The 17,243-nt window shown below is 51.9% G+C and overlaps 2 protein-coding genes across 4 annotated transcripts; one reads left to right on the top strand and one right to left on the bottom strand.

Moving 5' to 3' along the window:
- Nucleotides 1-7,041: 7,041 nt before the first annotated feature.
- On the top strand, nt 7,042-12,875 carry AP1S1 (adaptor related protein complex 1 subunit sigma 1). 3 transcript variants are annotated; one of them, XM_079799416.1, is made up of 5 exons: nt 7,042-7,168; nt 9,224-9,402; nt 10,047-10,155; nt 10,734-10,871; nt 12,101-12,875. In XM_079799416.1, exons 1-5 carry the CDS (start codon nt 7,166-7,168, stop codon nt 12,146-12,148), a joined length of 477 nt encoding a protein of 158 aa, XP_079655542.1. In that variant the 5' UTR covers nt 7,042-7,165; the 3' UTR covers nt 12,149-12,875. The 3 variants fall into 3 exon arrangements, with proteins under 3 accessions (XP_079655542.1, XP_079655543.1, XP_079655544.1); XM_079799417.1 differs by lacking the exon at nt 7,042-7,168 and adding an exon at nt 7,281-7,349; XM_079799418.1 differs by lacking the exon at nt 7,042-7,168 and adding an exon at nt 7,379-7,674.
- Nucleotides 12,876-14,197: 1,322 nt separating this feature from the next.
- On the bottom strand, nt 14,198-17,243 carry VGF (VGF nerve growth factor inducible). Its single transcript, XM_079799371.1, has 2 exons — nt 16,958-17,243; nt 14,198-16,468 (listed from the first exon to the last, which is right to left on the bottom strand). Exon 2 carries the CDS (start codon nt 16,446-16,448, stop codon nt 14,589-14,591), a length of 1,860 nt encoding a protein of 619 aa, XP_079655497.1. The 5' UTR covers nt 16,449-16,468; nt 16,958-17,243; the 3' UTR covers nt 14,198-14,588.

Genomic DNA, 17,243 nt, shown 5'->3' with positions numbered 1-17,243 from the left:
GCCCGGTGCATGAATTTGTGCACAGATGGGGTCCCTCAGCTTGGCCGGTGGGAGGTTGGCTAGCCGCAGGAGGTTGGCTGTGGGAGCGCACTGACCACCAACGGGCAGCTTCTGCATTGAGCGTCTGCCCCCTAATGGAGAGTGAGCATCATAGTGACTGGCTGACCAGTCGTTCAGTTGCTTAGGCTTTTATATATATATATATAGATAGATTAAATTTTATTGGGATGACATTGGTTAATAAGATTATATAGGTTTTAAGTGTACATTTCTATGATTCATGATCTGTATAGTACAGAGAAGTAAGATTTAAATATCTAGATTTGACAACCAGGTATACAATCATATTTTAAGCCAATTGACAAGCACTGTGCAGGGTGCTGTAAAGAAACAAAGATGAATAAGACACCATCCAACAAGGAGCTTATAATCCACTGCAGAGATGAGGCCAACTCACACATGCAACTACTTTGGTTCTCCTTTTTTCTTCTCTACTTAGATGAGTTATCAACTTCAGTTATTGGCCCATTACAGGTATCTCTCCAATTTGTCTCTCTCCATTTCATCCTTGTGTCTGGATTCCTCAAACTGCATCCCAGATGACCTTCCAGTCTTCCATCTCTCTTTGCAAAGTGTCCCCCACATTAGTTTAAGATTAATTTTCTTAAAACTGTTTTCACCAAGTTATTCTTTTTTTTATATGTTTTTATTTATTTTTGAGAGAGGAAGGGGAAGGAAGAGAGAAACATCGATTGGTTGCCTCTCACACATGCCCCAACTGGGTACAGAACCTGCAACCTGGGTATATGCCTAGATCGGGAATGGAACCTGAGATCTTTAGGTGCATGGGGATGATGCTCAATCAACTGAGCCACACCAGCCAAAGCTCACCAAGTTATTCACTTGCTCAGAAAATCCTAACAACTCCCAACTTCCCACTGCACACTGCATCAAACCTGAACTCATCTGCAGACACAAGCTGTATTGGACTCACTAACTCATAGGGTCTTTACATTCACTGTTCGCTAACAATGAAGAAATCCAGTCCAATGTTTTCTAATTGGTTAAAACTACTTGAACTCTATGGTTCTACGTGAGCAAAATCCATATTTCTAACAATTATCTCAAGAATCTTATTGTTTCGGTAGGAATACCTCATTGAGACAAGGAATTCTAGGCAATGTCAGCTTTCCCAGGAATGCAGGAGTTTCCATCTCTAGAGCTTCCAAACTTTCGCAGGCTGCCTCACTGTCTGCTTTTACATCCTTATCTAACTTCTCATTACTCCCTTATATACAACCTTCTCCTTTCCCCCATGAGAGAGGTTACATCTCTTTTTGTTTTGCTTTCTGCCCTTCTTACACACTTCCATTCCTTCTTTTCACTGCATAATGGTTTACTCTTTCTAAATCTAATAACTCGCTTTATTTATATTACTAGAGGCCTGGTGCATGAAATTCATGCACGGGAGGGGGGTTGTGTGTCCCTCAGCCCAGCCAGCACCCTCTCCAATCTGGGACCCCTCTAGGGATGTCTGACTGCCCGTTTAGGCCCAATCCCACAAGGAGGATTGGGCCTAAATGGGAAGTCAGACATCCCTCTCACAATCCAGGACTGTTGGCTCCCAACTGCTTGCCTGCCTGCCTTCCTGATTGCCCCTAACCACTTCTGCCTGCTAGCCTGATCACCCCCTAACCACTCTCCTGCCAGCCTGATCAACACCTAACTGCTCCCCTGCCAGCTCGATTGCCCCAAACTACCCTCCCCTGCCATCCTGGTCACCCCTAACTGCCCTCCCTGCTGGCCTGGTCGCCCCTAACTGCTCTCTCCTGCTGGCCTGGTCGCTCCTAACTGCTCTCCCCTGCTGGCCTGGTTGCCCCTAACTGCTCTCCCCTGCAGGCCTCGTTGCCCCCAACTGCCCTCCCCTGCAGGCCTGGTTCCCCCCAACTGCCCTCCCCTGCAGGCTTGGTCCTCTCCAACTGCCCCCCCTTGCTGGCTTAATCACCCACAACTGCCCTCCCCTGCTGGCCATCTTGTGGCAGCCATCTTGTGTCCACATGGGGACAGCCATCTTTGATCACATGGGGGCGTCCATCTTGTGTGTTGGAGTGATGGTCAATTTGCATATTACCTCTTTATTATATAGGATTCTTGACCTAAAAAACAACACCAAGATAGTTCAGCCAATGTCTATGCCATTGGCAAGCCTAAGGTATGAGCAGAGGAGAAAGGAAAATGAAAAAGAAAGGAAGAAAAAGTAGTAGAAGAAAGAATTTGGGAAAGAGAAGTAATGATAATTGCTGTTATTATCAAGTGTTTAGGGTATGCCAGATACTTTCTATACATCCTCAGAACAACTTGCAATCTCCTAGCCTCATGTTTAAAATGAGGAAACGGGGAGTTAAATTACCTGAGGCTAGTAAGGGTCAGAGACAAGACTGCATCCCAGGGTGAATTAAGCCCATCCTCTTGCAACTAAAGAATATTATCTCCTTAACAGAGAGTAAGAAAAGAAGCACATATAGTGGAGACAGACAAGACCTTATCAACAATTGCTTCAAGTGCTACTAAAAAATAATAGCACCACTAGTCACCAAAAATTATTTAGAGACAGCCATTAAGTTTTTAACATGACAAAACTTAAAATTTTTCTCTTATATGCAAACCCCTTTACCACATGAATACACATACTGCATGGTCAATTAATATTTGATGAACACAGTCTATTCAATAAATGGTGTTGATAAAATTGGACAGAAATTTACAGAAAAAATAAAGAAAGAAAGAGCACGGCCGGCGTGGTTCAGTGGTTGAGTGTCAACCTATGAACCAGGAGGTCACGGTTTGATTCCCGGTCAGGGTATATGCCCAGGCTGTGGGCTCCATCCCCAGTGGGGGATGTGCAGGAGGCAGTCGATCAATGAGTCTCTTTCATTATTGATGTTTTTAGTTCTCTCTCACTCTCCCTTCCTTTCTTAAATCAATAGAAATATATTTTAAAAACAAAACAAAACAAACCTTCTTACACTATACACTTCTTACACTATACACAAGAATATGGATTAAAGACTTAAATGTTAGACTTGAAACCATGAAAATCCTAGAAGAAAACAGGCAATAAAATCTCAGATATTTCTCATCACAATATTTTTTTCTGATATATCGCCTAGGGCAAGGAAAACCAAATAAAAATAAACAAACGAGACTATATCAAACTAAAAAGTTTTTGCACAGCAAAGGAAACCATCAACAAAATGAAAAGACAATCCACTAAATGGGAGAACATGATCGCCAATAATATATCTGATAAGGGGTTGATATCCATAATTTATCCTATCTAATAAAACAGTAATATGCAAATTGACCGCACCTTCGCTACACCCATAAGCCACGCCCACCGGCCACGCCCACCGGCCAACCAGGAGCAAATATACACGTTAAACCAGCAAAGATGGCGGGGGGGAAAGGGCAGCACCCATGTCAGTGAGATCCAAGCCATGATGGTGGACCAGGGCAGGCGGCGTGGGTTAAGGCCGGCAGCCGCCTGCCCAGGTCCGCCATCACCAATCACGGACCTGGGCAGGCGGCGTGGGTTAAGGCCGGCAGGCGGCTGCCCAGGTCCGCCATCCCCGATCGTGGACCAGGGCAGGCGGCGTGGGTTAAGGCCGGCAGCCGGCTGCCCAGGTCCACGATCACAGATCACGGACCAGGACAGCTGCCTGCCCAGGTCCATCACTGATCTCAGAGCTGGGCAGGCAGCGTGGGTTAAGGCCTGCAGCCGCCTGCCCAGGTCCATGATGAGGGATCACGGACCAGGGAAGGCGGCGAGGGTTAGCGCCCGTAGCTGCCTGCCCAGGTCCGCCATCACCGATCTCGGACGAGGGCAGGCAGCTTGGGTTAGCGCCCACAGCCGCCTGACCAGGTCCTGGATAAGGGCTTCGAGTCAGCCATTGCCAGTGGCAGCTGACTTAAAGCCCCTATCAGGGATCATGGACCAGGTCAGGCAGCGTGGGTTAAAGCCCACAGCCGGCTGCCCAGGTCCGTGATCACCGATCTCAGAGCAGGGCAGGCAGCGTGGGTTAAAGCCTGCAGCAGGCTGCCCAGGTCCACGATCATGGATCACAGACCATGGCAGGCGTCATGGGTTAGCACCCGCAGAGGCCTGCCCAGGTACCGGATCACGGATCCAGGTGGCGTGGGTTAGCACCCACAGCCGCCTGACCAAGTCCCCGATAGGGACTTGGAGTCTAGCATAAGGAAAAGAATAGTCAGCAAAAGCAGGAGACAAGGTTTCATAAGTTCTCCCCCAGGTCACCACTGTTCTCTTATACATTTTAAGTATCCCAGACTTTGCATGATGGGATTTGATTTGAATTATGCCTGATAGAGATTTCATGACATGAATTGTAGGCTCATTCTTTCTTTTTGTGGTTGCCTGACTGAGAAAGGCCTTGGAATGAGAGAAGGCACTTTTATTTTCCTTTTTCATTCTTTAGAGGCTGAGGAATTACAGTTATATGAAGAAGTTAGTGAGAGAATGAAAGTCTCATGCTGTATTATTCTGTAAGTTTTATCATGTGGACTATCAAAAACTTGGTGGGATCCTTTTCAAGAGGTGTTACAAAAATTATGTTGAAATTAACATTCAAGAGTAAAAGGAGAGAAGTGAGTGGTGGGTAAAGGAAAGAACTTTGTCCTAGAAACCAAATAGAAGCCACATAAACCTTCAGATTCTTACTCATTGTGCTTTGGAGGTATCCTATCTAATGAAAGAGTAATATACAGATTGATCATCACTGCAACACACAATATAGCTGCCCCCATGTGGTCAAAGATCCTGCCCCCATGTGGACACAAGATGGCCACCACAAGATGGCCAGCAGGAGAGGGCAGTTGGGAGGCACCCAGCCTGCAAGGGAGGGCAGTTGAGAAGGACTAGGCCTGCAAGGGAGGGCAGTTGGAGGTGATCAACCCTGCAGGAGAGGGCAGTTAGGGGTGACCAGGCCGGCAGAGGAGGGAAGTTGGGGGCAAACAGGCTGGCAGCAGAGTGGTTAGGGGCAATCAGGAAGGCAGGCAGGCAAGCAGTTGGGAGCCAGCAGTCCTGGATTGTGAGAGGGATGTTCGACTGCCCATTTAGGCCCGATCCCATCGGGCCTAAACGGGCAGTCGGACATCCCTTGAGGGGTCCCATATTGGAGAGGGTACAGGCTGGGCTGAGGGACAACCCCCCTCCGTGCACGAATTTCGTGCACCGGGCCTCTAGTAATTTATAAAACTCAACACCAAAAAAACAAACAATCCAATTAAAAACTGGGCAAAGGATCTGAATAGACAATTCTCCAAAGAGGATATAGAGATGACCAATAGACATATGAAAAGATGCTCCCTGTCACTAATCATCAGAGAAATTAAAATTAAAACCAGAATGAGATATCACCTCATACCCGTCAGAATCAAACAATCAACAAGTGTTGGAGAGGATGTGGAGAAAAGGGAACCCTTGTGCACTGTTGGTGGGAATGCAGATTGGTGCAGCCACTGTGGAAAGTAGTATGGAGTTACCTCAAAAAATTAAAAATGGAACTACTTTAGCCGAAACCGGTTTGGCTCAGTGGATAGAGCGTCGGTCTGCAGACTCAAGGGTCCCGGGTTCGATTCCGGTCAAGGGCATGTGCCTTGGTTGCGGGCACATCCCCAGTAGGGGGTGTGCAAGAGGCAGCTGATCGATGTTTCTCTCATCGATGTTTCTAACTCTCTATCCCTCTCTCTTCCTCTCTGTAAAAAATCAATAAAATATATTTTAAAAAAAATAAAAATAAATAAAAATGGAACTACTTTATGACCCAGTGATTTCACTTCTGAAAATATATAGGGTATTCCCCCAAAATGTATACACACTTTAACAGCTAATGGCTCAATTTTGAAAATAAAATGTATTTTAATAAACACTTTATAGGTATTCAAATTGTGTGTATACATTTCTGGGACACCCTAAATGAAGAAACCAGAAACATTAATTTGAAAGAATATATGCACCCCTATGTTATTTATAATAGTCAAGTGTCCATCAATAGATGAGTGGATTAAAAAGCTGTGGTACATTTACCTAATGGAATACTATTCACCCATAAAAAAGGAAATCTTACCCTTTAAGACAACATGGATGGACCTGGAGAACATTATGTTCAGTGAAATAAGCCAGTCAGAGAAAGACAAGTACCATATAATTTCACTTTTATGTGGAATCTAGTGAACAAAATAGAAACAGACTATTAAATAGAAAATAGACTAACAGCTATCAGAGAAGGATGGAGGGGGGTGCGGGGCAGGGTGAAAAAGGTGAAGGGATTAAGCAAAAAAAAAAAAAAAAATCAAAAACACCAACTCATAGTCACAGACAACATATGGTTATTACCAGAGGAAAAGGGGGTGGGTGGAGGTGGAAGAGGGTCTAGGGGGGATAAATGCTGATGGAGAGAGACTTGACTTGGAGGGTAACTACAGAATACAGTGTACAGGTGATGTATTATAAAATTGTACACCTGAAACCTATATGATTTTATTAACCAATGTCACCCCAATAAATTCCATTTTAAAAGGTTTTTTTAAGTGTTAGATCTAGCAGATTCTCAGTATACATCTATTTTGAGCTCTATACTTCTTCCTCATGTCTGCCCCCACCACCCTTTGTCTTCCAGTCTTCCTCCTCATTCATCCTGCCCTACATCCAATGCCTGCCCTGCTCCTCCTCAATGGCCCACACCCCTCCATTAGTACTCCCTAATTCCTCACAAACTCCAATGGTCCTCCCAGTCACCTCGCACCCCTTTTCCCGCCCTTTTTCCCCCCAAGGTTACAAAGCTCGAGGACCTCATTGTCTTTCTCCCCCATCCTCCAAGCAGCCCACAGGACAGCCTTGTTACCATGACAACGTAGCTGCTCAAAGCTGAAGTCAAAGGACCTGGTTGCCATGGCTTCCGCTTCTCCTCCTCCATCCCCGCCCGCGCGCCCCGCAGCTTCGGCGCCTGCGCGATACCCAACGTGAAGGGGCGGGGCGGGGCCGGGCTTCCGCGGGAGGGGGAGGAAGAAGAGAAAGGATAAGAAAGGGAGTGGAGCTGGCACCTACGGCGGCCGGAGAGGGACTCGCCAAGACGGAGCCTGCAGGATGGTAGGTTGTGCGAAGAGGGAGGGGAGGGGGACCGAGGGCCGTGGGCTGTACCTGCGGGGGTCCTTGGGGGCCGCCCTCTGTGAGAGCCACTCTTTCTTCCTCCGGTCCTCAGAGGACCTCAGTTTCCTGGACGGGTGGGCGAGCCGGCCTCGGGAGGAAGAGCACCTGGACGTGGCTTTAGGTAGAAGGGGCGGGGAGAGGGCGCAATAGTGGGGCGAGGGAGGGCTGATTCAGGGGGCGGCGGGGCTGTCCCGAGCCTGGGGGAGCGCGCGGGTCGCGATCCAAGGGGTCCCGACCACCGCCGCAGGGAAGTCGCCCGAGGAATAGGGGCGCGAGGGCTTGTGGGCGGAGGGAAGCGGCGGGGGCACGGGTCACACTCCGCCCGGGCGCAGCCCCGAGAGGAGCGGCCCGCGGGGTCAGAGCTGTGCGGGAGGGGATCGTTTCCGGGTCCCAGGAGAGGACGTCCTGCTGCGGTCGGCCACCGGCTCGCCTGGAGGCTGAGTGCGGTGGGTAAAGCAAGTGGGCTCGAGGGCTTGCTCTGGGGGACCCGGGCCTTGGAACCCGGCTCCGCAGCTCTTTGCTCTCCGCCCCCCACCCCGTTCTCCTTCCGGAACCCAGGCCTTCCGTCTTCCTGCTCCCCTCCTCCACCCCGTCTTAGACGGGTAGGGCTCCCTGGCGCTCCTCCGTTGCCTTCCCACCTCGCTAACGGCGCTTCCCCTTCCTCACACCAAAAAACCCCTTTGTGATCTTCAGCTTACTGAACAGTATTCAGCTAGTGCTGTGCCACACATCCAGGGATTCCAGCCCTGGGAATGTCCGTGGAGAGGAGAGCTGCGGGGAGAAGGCGAGAACTCCAGGCTGTGGACTGACCCCTTGGAACAGGGTAGCTGGGGCACACCGCGTGTGCACCAGGAGGGCTCTGCACTCCTCCCCACTCTACCCAGCTTGAGCCCTGGTGCACACATTCTCTTGGAGAGCCACCTGGATGGCAGTGTTCTAAGTGAAAAAATGGAAAGGGAAATTGGTCACCTGATATCTGGGAAGGAGTGGGCATGTAACGGGAGGCATCAGGAAAGGAAGAAGTGAGGAGCCCTGGCCCGGTGGCTCAGTGGGTTGGAGCGTTGTCCCGGTACACCGAGAGGTTGCCAGTTCGACTCCAGGTCAGGGCACATATGGGAGGCAACCGGTCCATATTTCTCTCTCACATCGATATTTCTCTCTAAAACCAATTTAAATATATATAATCCTAGGATGAGGATTGAAAAGAGAGAGAGAAATATCAATGGCCAAATGCCTGAATGGCTGAGGAGAGAGGAGGCTGGAATTTGAAGGGGGAGGAGTCTCAATACCATGTGCTAACATGAAGGATACCCCTGGGCATAGGACTGGCACGGGAAAGCAGTGTGTTAGGGACATCTTCAAGGGTGAATGGCTAGGATTGGGTGGAGAATTGAGGTAGCTTCTCCAGGAACAAAATACCTGATTTCAGTCAGTATGGTGGTGAATAGGAGCATGGAAGAAAGCAGACAGAGCCTCTGACATCAGCTATGGGCTGATTGTCACTGTGCTAGGTATTTTACTTACCTTTAGGAAATGGTTTGGAAACAGGAGGTCAGAGAAAAATAATAGTTATACCTAATGTGTTACAGTGTTTACCTTGCGCCAGGCACTGTTGCATATATCAACTCATTTAATCCCTCCTAATAACTTTGTACGATAAGTACTTTTATTATCTATTTTACAGACCAGGAAACATAAAGTAATTGCCCAAAGCAACTTACTCAACTAGTAAAGCAGGGATTTGAATCCAAATGACAGACAGACTCAGAAGCTCTGACACCCCCCCCCCCCCCGAAGGAAAGGCACCAGCTGGTGGGAATACCAAGAGTTGAGAGCAAGGGCTGATTATTTGAAGAAAATAGAAGCTGTGAGTGGAGAAGAGTTAGATGAGTTTGGGGCGGTATGTTTGTGGAGGAAAGAAACTCAGAGAACCAAATCTCTGACCCTCAGCTCTGCCTCTCATTCCCCCACCCCTACCCCCTGCCTTTTCCCCAGATGCGATTCATGCTGCTGTTCAGCCGGCAGGGAAAACTGAGACTGCAAAAATGGTACCTGGCCACATCAGACAAGGAGAGAAAGAAGATGGTTCGGGAGCTCATGCAGGTTGTCCTGGCTCGCAAGCCCAAAATGTGCAGTTTCCTGGAGTGGAGAGACCTCAAAGTTGTCTATAAGAGGTGACTCCCCACCTACTTTCAGACTTGCCTGGATCCTGCTTGATTGGGGCTTGGCAATGGGTTTAAATGGCTGAGTGATAAGCAGTCCCTAGGTCAGGAGAACTGGGGCTAAGGACATCTCGAGGGCAGTGCTGAACTCCAGCCTTCTTTCCTTTCTACATTCACCTTAAAGAAATTCTTGTTCCCCCCTTAGTTTTGCTCTAGTCTCACACCTACTTCACACACATACTTCTGTCCCAAGGGCCATATCTTGTCCATTACACATGTCCCTTGCTGTCTCAGTCATAAATGATAAATCCTGTGCCACTTTCCCAACACACACACACACACACACACACACACACACACTACCATTTCTAGTTTCTTCTCTGAGGAGGTGAAATTAGTTGGCTCAGGTTTTTGCTGAGTCAAACTGAGCAGGTCAGAGAGCAAGAGGAGAAAAGAGTTTGGTTGTTGCCTGTTTGTGAGAAGCACTAAGAGGCTGAGCGAGTTACTATTTGTATATCCTGGGGCCACCCCACCTTTGTCTTGAAGCCACACAGACCATGGGCTAAGGAGAAATGAGAGGTTTGAGCCCTGAGTGTGGGTCCTGGAGCAGGCCAATAGCCCTTTCAGCTCTCTCTCTCATGTGCCCCTCTCCTCAGATATGCCAGCCTCTACTTCTGCTGCGCCATCGAGGGCCAAGACAATGAGCTCATCACCCTGGAACTGATCCACCGATATGTGGAGCTCCTGGACAAATACTTTGGCAGCGTAAGTCACCCTCCCCTGTTTCCATACTCAGCAATCCCCTCTTCCCTCTGAACTCTGGGGTCCTTGGAATCTCTGCCCTGGGATACTTGGGAGAAGTGAAGCTGGAGCAGTGAGAATGGTAAATAATCTCCCTCTTTAGCCATGCCCCTTAATCAGTCTGGGGGAGGGGGTAGAGACCAGAATCTGCCTCTTAATCAATCCATCTAGAACTCAGCTCAGACTTCTCACAAAAGGACAAAAGTCATATTCAGATTTCAACAGCAGTTCCTGATCTTGACGACTCCTTCCCTGCCCCGCAGAATTTAGGGAAGGAGGCTAGCCCGGTGTTGGTGGGAACAATGTCACAGATCCTGGGGGACAAGGCAACAAAAGCCACAGTCGGGGACAAAGAGGCAAGAGAAGGACAAGGAAACCTGGTCCAAGTACTAAGGCCTAGGGGTCAGGAGGACATAGACCTGGGGCAGGAACTAAGGTTGGAGGATAGTCATGAAGAAGATGAGGAGACATATTGAGAAACGAGGTGGCGCATGTGGGGTGGGAATGCACTTCATTACTCGGCCTTTTCACCCTCTTCTCAGGTGTGCGAGCTGGACATCATCTTCAATTTTGAGAAGGCTTACTTCATCTTGGATGAGTTCTTGATGGGGGGTGATGTCCAGGACACCTCCAAGAAGAGTGTGCTAAAGGCTATTGAGCAGGCTGACCTGCTGCAGGAGGTATGGGCCTGGGACAGTGAGGAGGAGGAAGAGTATCATGGTAGAAGGTGCCCTCCCTCCCCTGGACACCCTGCCTGCCTGCCACATCTGCCCCCTTCCCACCACCACCGAAGGGCCCCCCTCCCTATGGTGTCTGGCCCCCTCACCTGTTTGGGGTGGGAGGTGGGGGTGGCAGACAGCCACCTGTGCCAATTCTCTCCTTCCGGAAAGACCAGGGTGTCTCACCGCAGGCATATCTCCCTTGCTTCTCTTGGCATATAAGGGTTGCTCAGAGAATTGGAGAAGAAACAAAGGGTGGATAATGCTTTTCTTCCCTGGTGTCTCCCCCTCACCCCCTTTTTTTACATACACATACTCAAAATGAGCCTCTGATTTTCAGAAGCAAAAAGCTGTAGGGATTTGGGGGTTGGTGAACAGGTCAGCTAGCTGTTTCACCCTGCTATCTGGTGTTCCTGCCCTCACCCCATTACTGCTTGCCCCCTCTCTGCTGTGCCACTGCTGAGACTTGGTGCAGGAAGATGAGTCACCGGAATCTGCAGTGACAAACAAGCTGGCATGAGCTGGCTCTGAGGAAGGGGTGAGATAGGGGTGCAATAGGAGAAAGAGCAGAATTGAACTTGCCACATTACTGGTACAGATTCCCTTTCTCACACACACAAACACACACACACACACACACACACACACACACACACACACACACACCCTGGCACATACACCCCTATTACTAGTGCTCTGCTCAGACCCCAATGACTCATCTCTCTGCGGTCTAGTTCACCTTACCTCAGAGACCTGATGCCAATCTCTTCCGTGCCCACAACGCTGAACAAAAGGACCTAACCATTTGCCACCCCCACAGCCCTCAGAAAGTGTTTCCCATCCTCGAGTCACAGCTTCACTCTCTTTCACCTCAGATACTAAGCTGGGCCCCCTGCTCACCAACTTGGTCTGTGGTTCTCTAGGGGGGGTGGGGGTGGACTCAACCTGGACCCCCTCCTTGCCACAGTTGGCTCTGGGAGGTAGTCCTAGGGGGGCTGGGAAACTCCCCTGAAGGGTCCCCAGCTGTTCTGCCTTGAGCTCACGTTGGCTTCTCTCTCTCTCCCCCTTCCCCGTTTCTCTGTGTGCTTCCTCCATCCTTGTGATGCTGTTGTCTTGCCCGCCCACCTCCCTCATTCCCTGTCTGCCTTTCCTGCTGTCTCTGCGTCACCCTCTGTTTGTCTCTGCCTTAGGAGGATGAGTCGCCACGCAGTGTGTTGGAGGAGATGGGTCTGGCATAGCCCCTGCCCAGGCCACATGGAGATGTGGGGAGCTGGTGGAGACGCAGGGCACAAGTGGCCCTTTTCTTGGTGGGACTCAGCTGTCCCTCCTCTGCTGTCTCACCTTCTTTTGGAGTGAGCTGTAGGCTCAGGACCCTCAAACAGTCCCTTCCTCCACCCCCTACCTCCTGTTTCCCCTTTTCCTACTGAAGGTTTTTGGAGCTGGGAGGCAGGAAAATATGACCAAGACCCAAGATGGGGGTGCTATTTGGCTTTCATTCCCTGCCTTTGAAGAACTATTACTCCAAATTTCCTTCCCTCCCCTTATAATTGTAAATATATAAATATGTCAGGTTAAAGGGAAAAGGTTTTCAGGGCTCTTCTCATCTCCCTGCCCCATATCCTACCTCCACCCCTCCCACCCCCTGCAGCCAGCCAGGGCAGCTTCTCTGCCTGGGAAGGGGGCATCTGTGTAGTGACTAGGTCATCCTTTCCCCTCATCTGCACCCTCCCTTCCCTCTTGGCTGCAATAGGGCCTCTGTCCAGTGCTGGGGGAGGAACAACATAGTTAATTTTTTTCTAACCTTGCCACTTTGAGGGAGGGAGGGTTGGGGGAAGGGCAGGCTTCATAGGAGACTGGGCCCTTCACTCCATATTCGGGGTGAGGCAGAAACTAAGGGGTTGGTGGGGTGGGCAGGTGTCTGACTTTATTTCCTTTCCTCTGAAATAAAAGAAAAGCATTTCTGGACTTGGCCTGCCTGAGGCTCTGTGAAAGAAGATAGGGCTGCTGGGATCAGTTAGGAGGGGAAGGGAACACTGCATTTGACTATTCCCCAGAAAGGGGTTGCCAGATTAGAGCCAGAAATAAAATAAAAGATACACAGTATGATAATGAATAATTTTTGTTGTTAATCCTCACCAGAGAATATCTTTCCATTGATTTTTAAAGAGAATGAGAGAGAGGGAGGGGAGAAAGAGAGAATCATTGATGAGTCTCACATTGATTGGTTGCCTCCCCAACTCAGGATTGAACCTGAGACCCTTTGGTGCACAACTGATGGTCCAACCACTGAGTAACACTGGCCAGGACAACGGATAATTTTTAAGGTTAAGTGTATCCTATGCAAATGTATCCATTGCTTATCTGAAATGCAAATGTAACCGAGTGTCCTGTATTTTATCTGACACCCCCTACCAAAAATATATTGCTGACTCAATGCCTCTGCAACCAGCTAGCTCCCTGAGCTGTCTTCAGCCAGGGAGGAGAAACTTCCTCTAAGGTTTCACTCCTCTAAGGTTTCTTTGTGGGAGATTTCATTTGCCTGGTTTAGTTTTGTTTGGGAAGGAGACTCCCTAGTTCAAGGATATATTCTACCTCCTCTGCTTAGGAAAGAGTTGAGAAGTGGCTAAAACCAAGATGTTTCTGTGGCTGCCAAACGTCCCCTGTCCCCATATTTATTGTGAAGTGTGTAGGACTAGGGAATTTAGGGAGCAGTTAAGAGAGGTGTGTCAGTGAGTTGGAACAGGGTCTGTGGGGAGCAATCAGTACTGCCTGTGTGGCCCTTCAGAGTCAAGAGAAGAGCCCTAACGGGTTTGGCTCAGTGGATAGAGCATCGGCCTGCGGACTGAAGGGTCCCAGGTTCAATTCCGGTCAAGGGCATGTACCTTGGTTGCAGGCACATCCTCAGTAGGAGGTGTGCAGGAGGCAGCTGATCAATGTTTCTAACTCTATCCCTCTCCCTTCCTCTCTAAAAAAAAAATCAATAAAATATATTAAATTTTAAAAAAAGAGAGAGAGAGAAGAGCCTCCTAGGTAGCCCAGAGCTGTGGCTCCTTATCTACTTTGCATCTCTTGCCAGGCCCTGGGAACCCATGACTTTAACCACCATTTAGGGTTTCCAAATGGATGTGAGCCAATTCTACCCCCAAATACAGTTTTAAAAAGGGTTGGCGCCACTCAACCCTCCCTTTTAAGCTGGAGGAGATGGGTGTTGTGGCTGGCGTTTCCCTCACCGCCCCTTGGGAAGGACGCACAGACCCAAGGGGACGGGTGAATAACCGAGAACAAAGTCCTAATAAAATAGTCACTTTTATTTCTTAGCAAAACTATTTCCTCCGTGAGGGGTATTTACAAGAGAGAAGGGAAAGAAGGTAAATTCACAGCGATCTGGAGAGAGTGGAGGGCAGGAGATAGACACAGATGGAACTGGGGAACTAGGTGGGGACAGCGGGAGGGAGCTCGCACAAACCATCCGCTCGCCTGCGCTGGCCCTGGGACAGCCATGAGTGAGTTTGGGGAGTTCGGGCTTTGGGCCCAGGAAGAGGTATGCCTGGCCCTCCGCGCAGTCCGCGGGCGAGGCGGGGCGAGGGCGGGGCCGGGACGCATGCAAATACCCAGAGGGACAGGAGCGACACGGAGGGGGGTGACCACGCGCTGCGGTGGCGCTCGGGGTGAGACCGGTTACGGGCGTTGGAGCAGCACGTGCTCGATGTAATTCTCCAGCTCCTCCTGCTCCTGCAGCCGGCGCTCCTCCGCCTCTGCCTCCGCCTGCGCGCGCCGTGCCTGGGCCTCCCCGCCGGGATAGTGGCGCGAAGGCGGCAGGGCATGGTGGTAGTGGCGGCGGCGCGAGGCAGCAGGAGGCTGCAGCGTCCGCGGCCGGATGTAGTTGGGAAAAGGGTGGTAGGGCCCCGGGGGAAATACCTCGTCCCCCTCCCGATCCCAAGGCGGGAGCACCTCGTTCCAATCCCGCAGCTGGTCTCCAGCGGGGGCGGGGGCGAGGGGCGGGGGCTGCGGGGAGCGGACGTGGGTGGGCACGGGGGCAGCCCGTGGGGGAGGCACAGGCTCGGGAGGGGCGTTCTTCTTCCGCTTCCGCTTCTCCTCAACCTCCTCGATGATGCTGACCACGTCATCCGCTGGCAGGTGGAGTTTGGTGGACAGCTCAATGAGGCTATCGATGGTCTGTGGGTCCATCTCTTCGTCGTCGTCGTCGTCGTCCTCTCCGCCCTCCTCTGCCCCCTCGGCGTCCTGCCGATGGTGGCCAGGCATCTCCTCCTGGGAGCGCTTGTCCTCAGCGGCGGCTTCCCCGTCCTCCTCCTCCTCCTCGGCGAACAGTAACGCGTTCTGCCGCGCCCTCTCCGCCTCCTCCGCCTCCGCCTCCGCCTCTGCCGCCTCCTCGTCCTCTTCCCCCACCCTCTCCTCACCGCCGCGTCTCTCCTGCTCCACCTCCTCCTCCTCCCTCTCGCTCAGTCGCTCCTTCTCCGGCGGCAGCCCCCGACCCCCCAGGCTGCGTTGCCGGGCCCCACCCTGTAGCAAATACTGGAGTAGCAGGTCCGAAGCCAGGTCCGCCAGCCGCTCTTCTTGCGCCGCGGCCTGCCGGGTGGCCTCCGCCTGCCGCCTGCCTGCCTCTACCTGAGCCAGCCCTTGCTGTAGAAGGCGCTCCCCCGCCTCGGAGCCGCTCAGGAGTGAGCTCTCCGGCCGGCGCGCCTTGGGGAAGGGAGTGCCCAGGCTTTGGTACGCCTTGGACAGGGGTGCCAATGCCTCGCCTAGGTGTGTTTTGGGGGAAGGCACTTTTTCCCCGAACTGGTGGGCTTCGGGAAGGGGGCGGCTCTCGGGCATATGAACCTGGAATTGCTGGGGAGCCGGGGGTGACAGGGGCGCGCGCTCCGGGACGCGCGCCTGGAACTCTCCCCAGGAAGCGCGCCACACGCGCTCGGGCCCGGGGCTCTCCAGGTTGACTCGGGTCAGTGTGTGCGTGCGAGTTTCCGTCTCTGCTGCTGCGGTCTCCTGCTGGCGCTTGGCGCTGCTCGGACTGAAATCTCTCAGTTCCTGGAGCAGAGCAGCCAGCGCCTCAAGCTCCTCGGAGGGGTCGCTCGCCTCGGGACCATTCTCCTGAATCTGAGGGCGAGGCGGGGCCGCGGGCGCATGAGTCTCTGGTGCCGGGAGGCTGTGGGTCTGGCTTTTCACAGTCTCGGTTAACAGAGCTTCTGCTGCTTCTTCCGCTGGCTTCAGTTGGGAGCCGCTTGGCGCCGGGGGCGAGGCCGGGTGGTCAAGTGCCTGTAACAGCACTGCGGCCAGCGCCCGGGGATCCACACCCTGGAAAAGCTCTCCCTCGTCCTGCGGCTCTGAATTTCGAGCGGCTCGGACCTCTGGGGTGCGACCATCCTTCAGCCCGGGCACTGCGTTCCCAGCTACGGATTCTTTATGCTCAGAGCTGAGGGGAGGTGACTGTACCTCAAGGCGCCCGGGGGGCGCTCCTCCCAGCCCCTTAATCAGTACAAGGAAGCAGAAGAGGGCGGAAACTGGCAACCTGAGCGATTTCATGACCAGGGGACTGCCGGAGACTGAAAAATAGGAGGGAAGGAAAGAAAGAAAGGATTTCTTTAAGAATTTTCTGCTCTCTGATTCTACATTCCTTTCCCCCACCTTTAATCAGGAAATCAGGGTTTCCCCTAACCTTACCCAGAAGAGGGACCTTTAGGCGCAAAGAAGGAAGATGTGCCGATCTCTGGAGTCGTGTAAATGGGAAAATGCCCACAACCCTCGCACCCACTGTGCCTCCTCGCCCCCTTCTCTGAGCCATCTCATTGCCCGCGCCCACGTACTAAGCAGTGAGGATAAGGAGGAAATCTCTGCTCCCCCCCCCCACAGGACTCTCTGGATGGTGCGTGGGCGACTTCAGCAGCAAGAAAAAAGCGGCGACTCCCCACTTACCAGAGACCCTTGCGGGGGGCTCCCCGATGTGTTTTCAACACCCCCATCTGGGAGGGGAGAGAACCCTCCCTCACACCCATCGCTGCCAGGGTTGGAGGGACAGACAGTGGAGTATTTACCAGCTGGTGTCACGACGCAGGAGGTGGAGAGGAGGGTCGAGGCGGGGTGGGGACAGGGGAAGATCGGAACGCTTCCGCCTCGGCTCCGAGAGGTGGCTAGGATAGGATCGATGGTCCAGGTCTGGCGTCCAGTGGGCTGGGTTCAGCTGGGTCCGGGCGGCTCGCTCGCTCCGGCTTCAGCACGCTGGACAGCGCCCGCGCCGCTGCCGCCTTATAAACGGGAGCGCGCAGTGTCACGTGGGATTGTCCCGCCCCATTGACGTCAATGTTCATTCATGGGGAAGCG

This window comes from Cnephaeus nilssonii, assembly GCF_951640355.1.
Source record: "Cnephaeus nilssonii genome assembly, chromosome: 2".
Classification (NCBI taxonomy): domain Eukaryota; kingdom Metazoa; phylum Chordata; class Mammalia; order Chiroptera; family Vespertilionidae; genus Cnephaeus; species Cnephaeus nilssonii.
Note: the sequence above shows the minus strand (reverse complement) of the source record. Positions and strands in the feature narration are given on the sequence as shown.

Excerpts from the sequence above, each read along its gene's own strand:
- VGF (XM_079799371.1), bottom strand. The coding sequence starts at position 16,448 with ATGAAATCGCTCAGGTTGCCAGTTTCCGCCCTCTTCTGCTTCCTTGTA.
- AP1S1 (XM_079799416.1), top strand. Across the intron at positions 9,403-10,046 it reads CTCAAAGTTGTCTATAAGAG|ATATGCCAGCCTCTACTTCT; the intron begins GTGACTCCCCAC and ends CCCTCTCCTCAG. Across the intron at positions 10,156-10,733 it reads TGGACAAATACTTTGGCAGC|GTGTGCGAGCTGGACATCAT; the intron begins GTAAGTCACCCT and ends CCCTCTTCTCAG.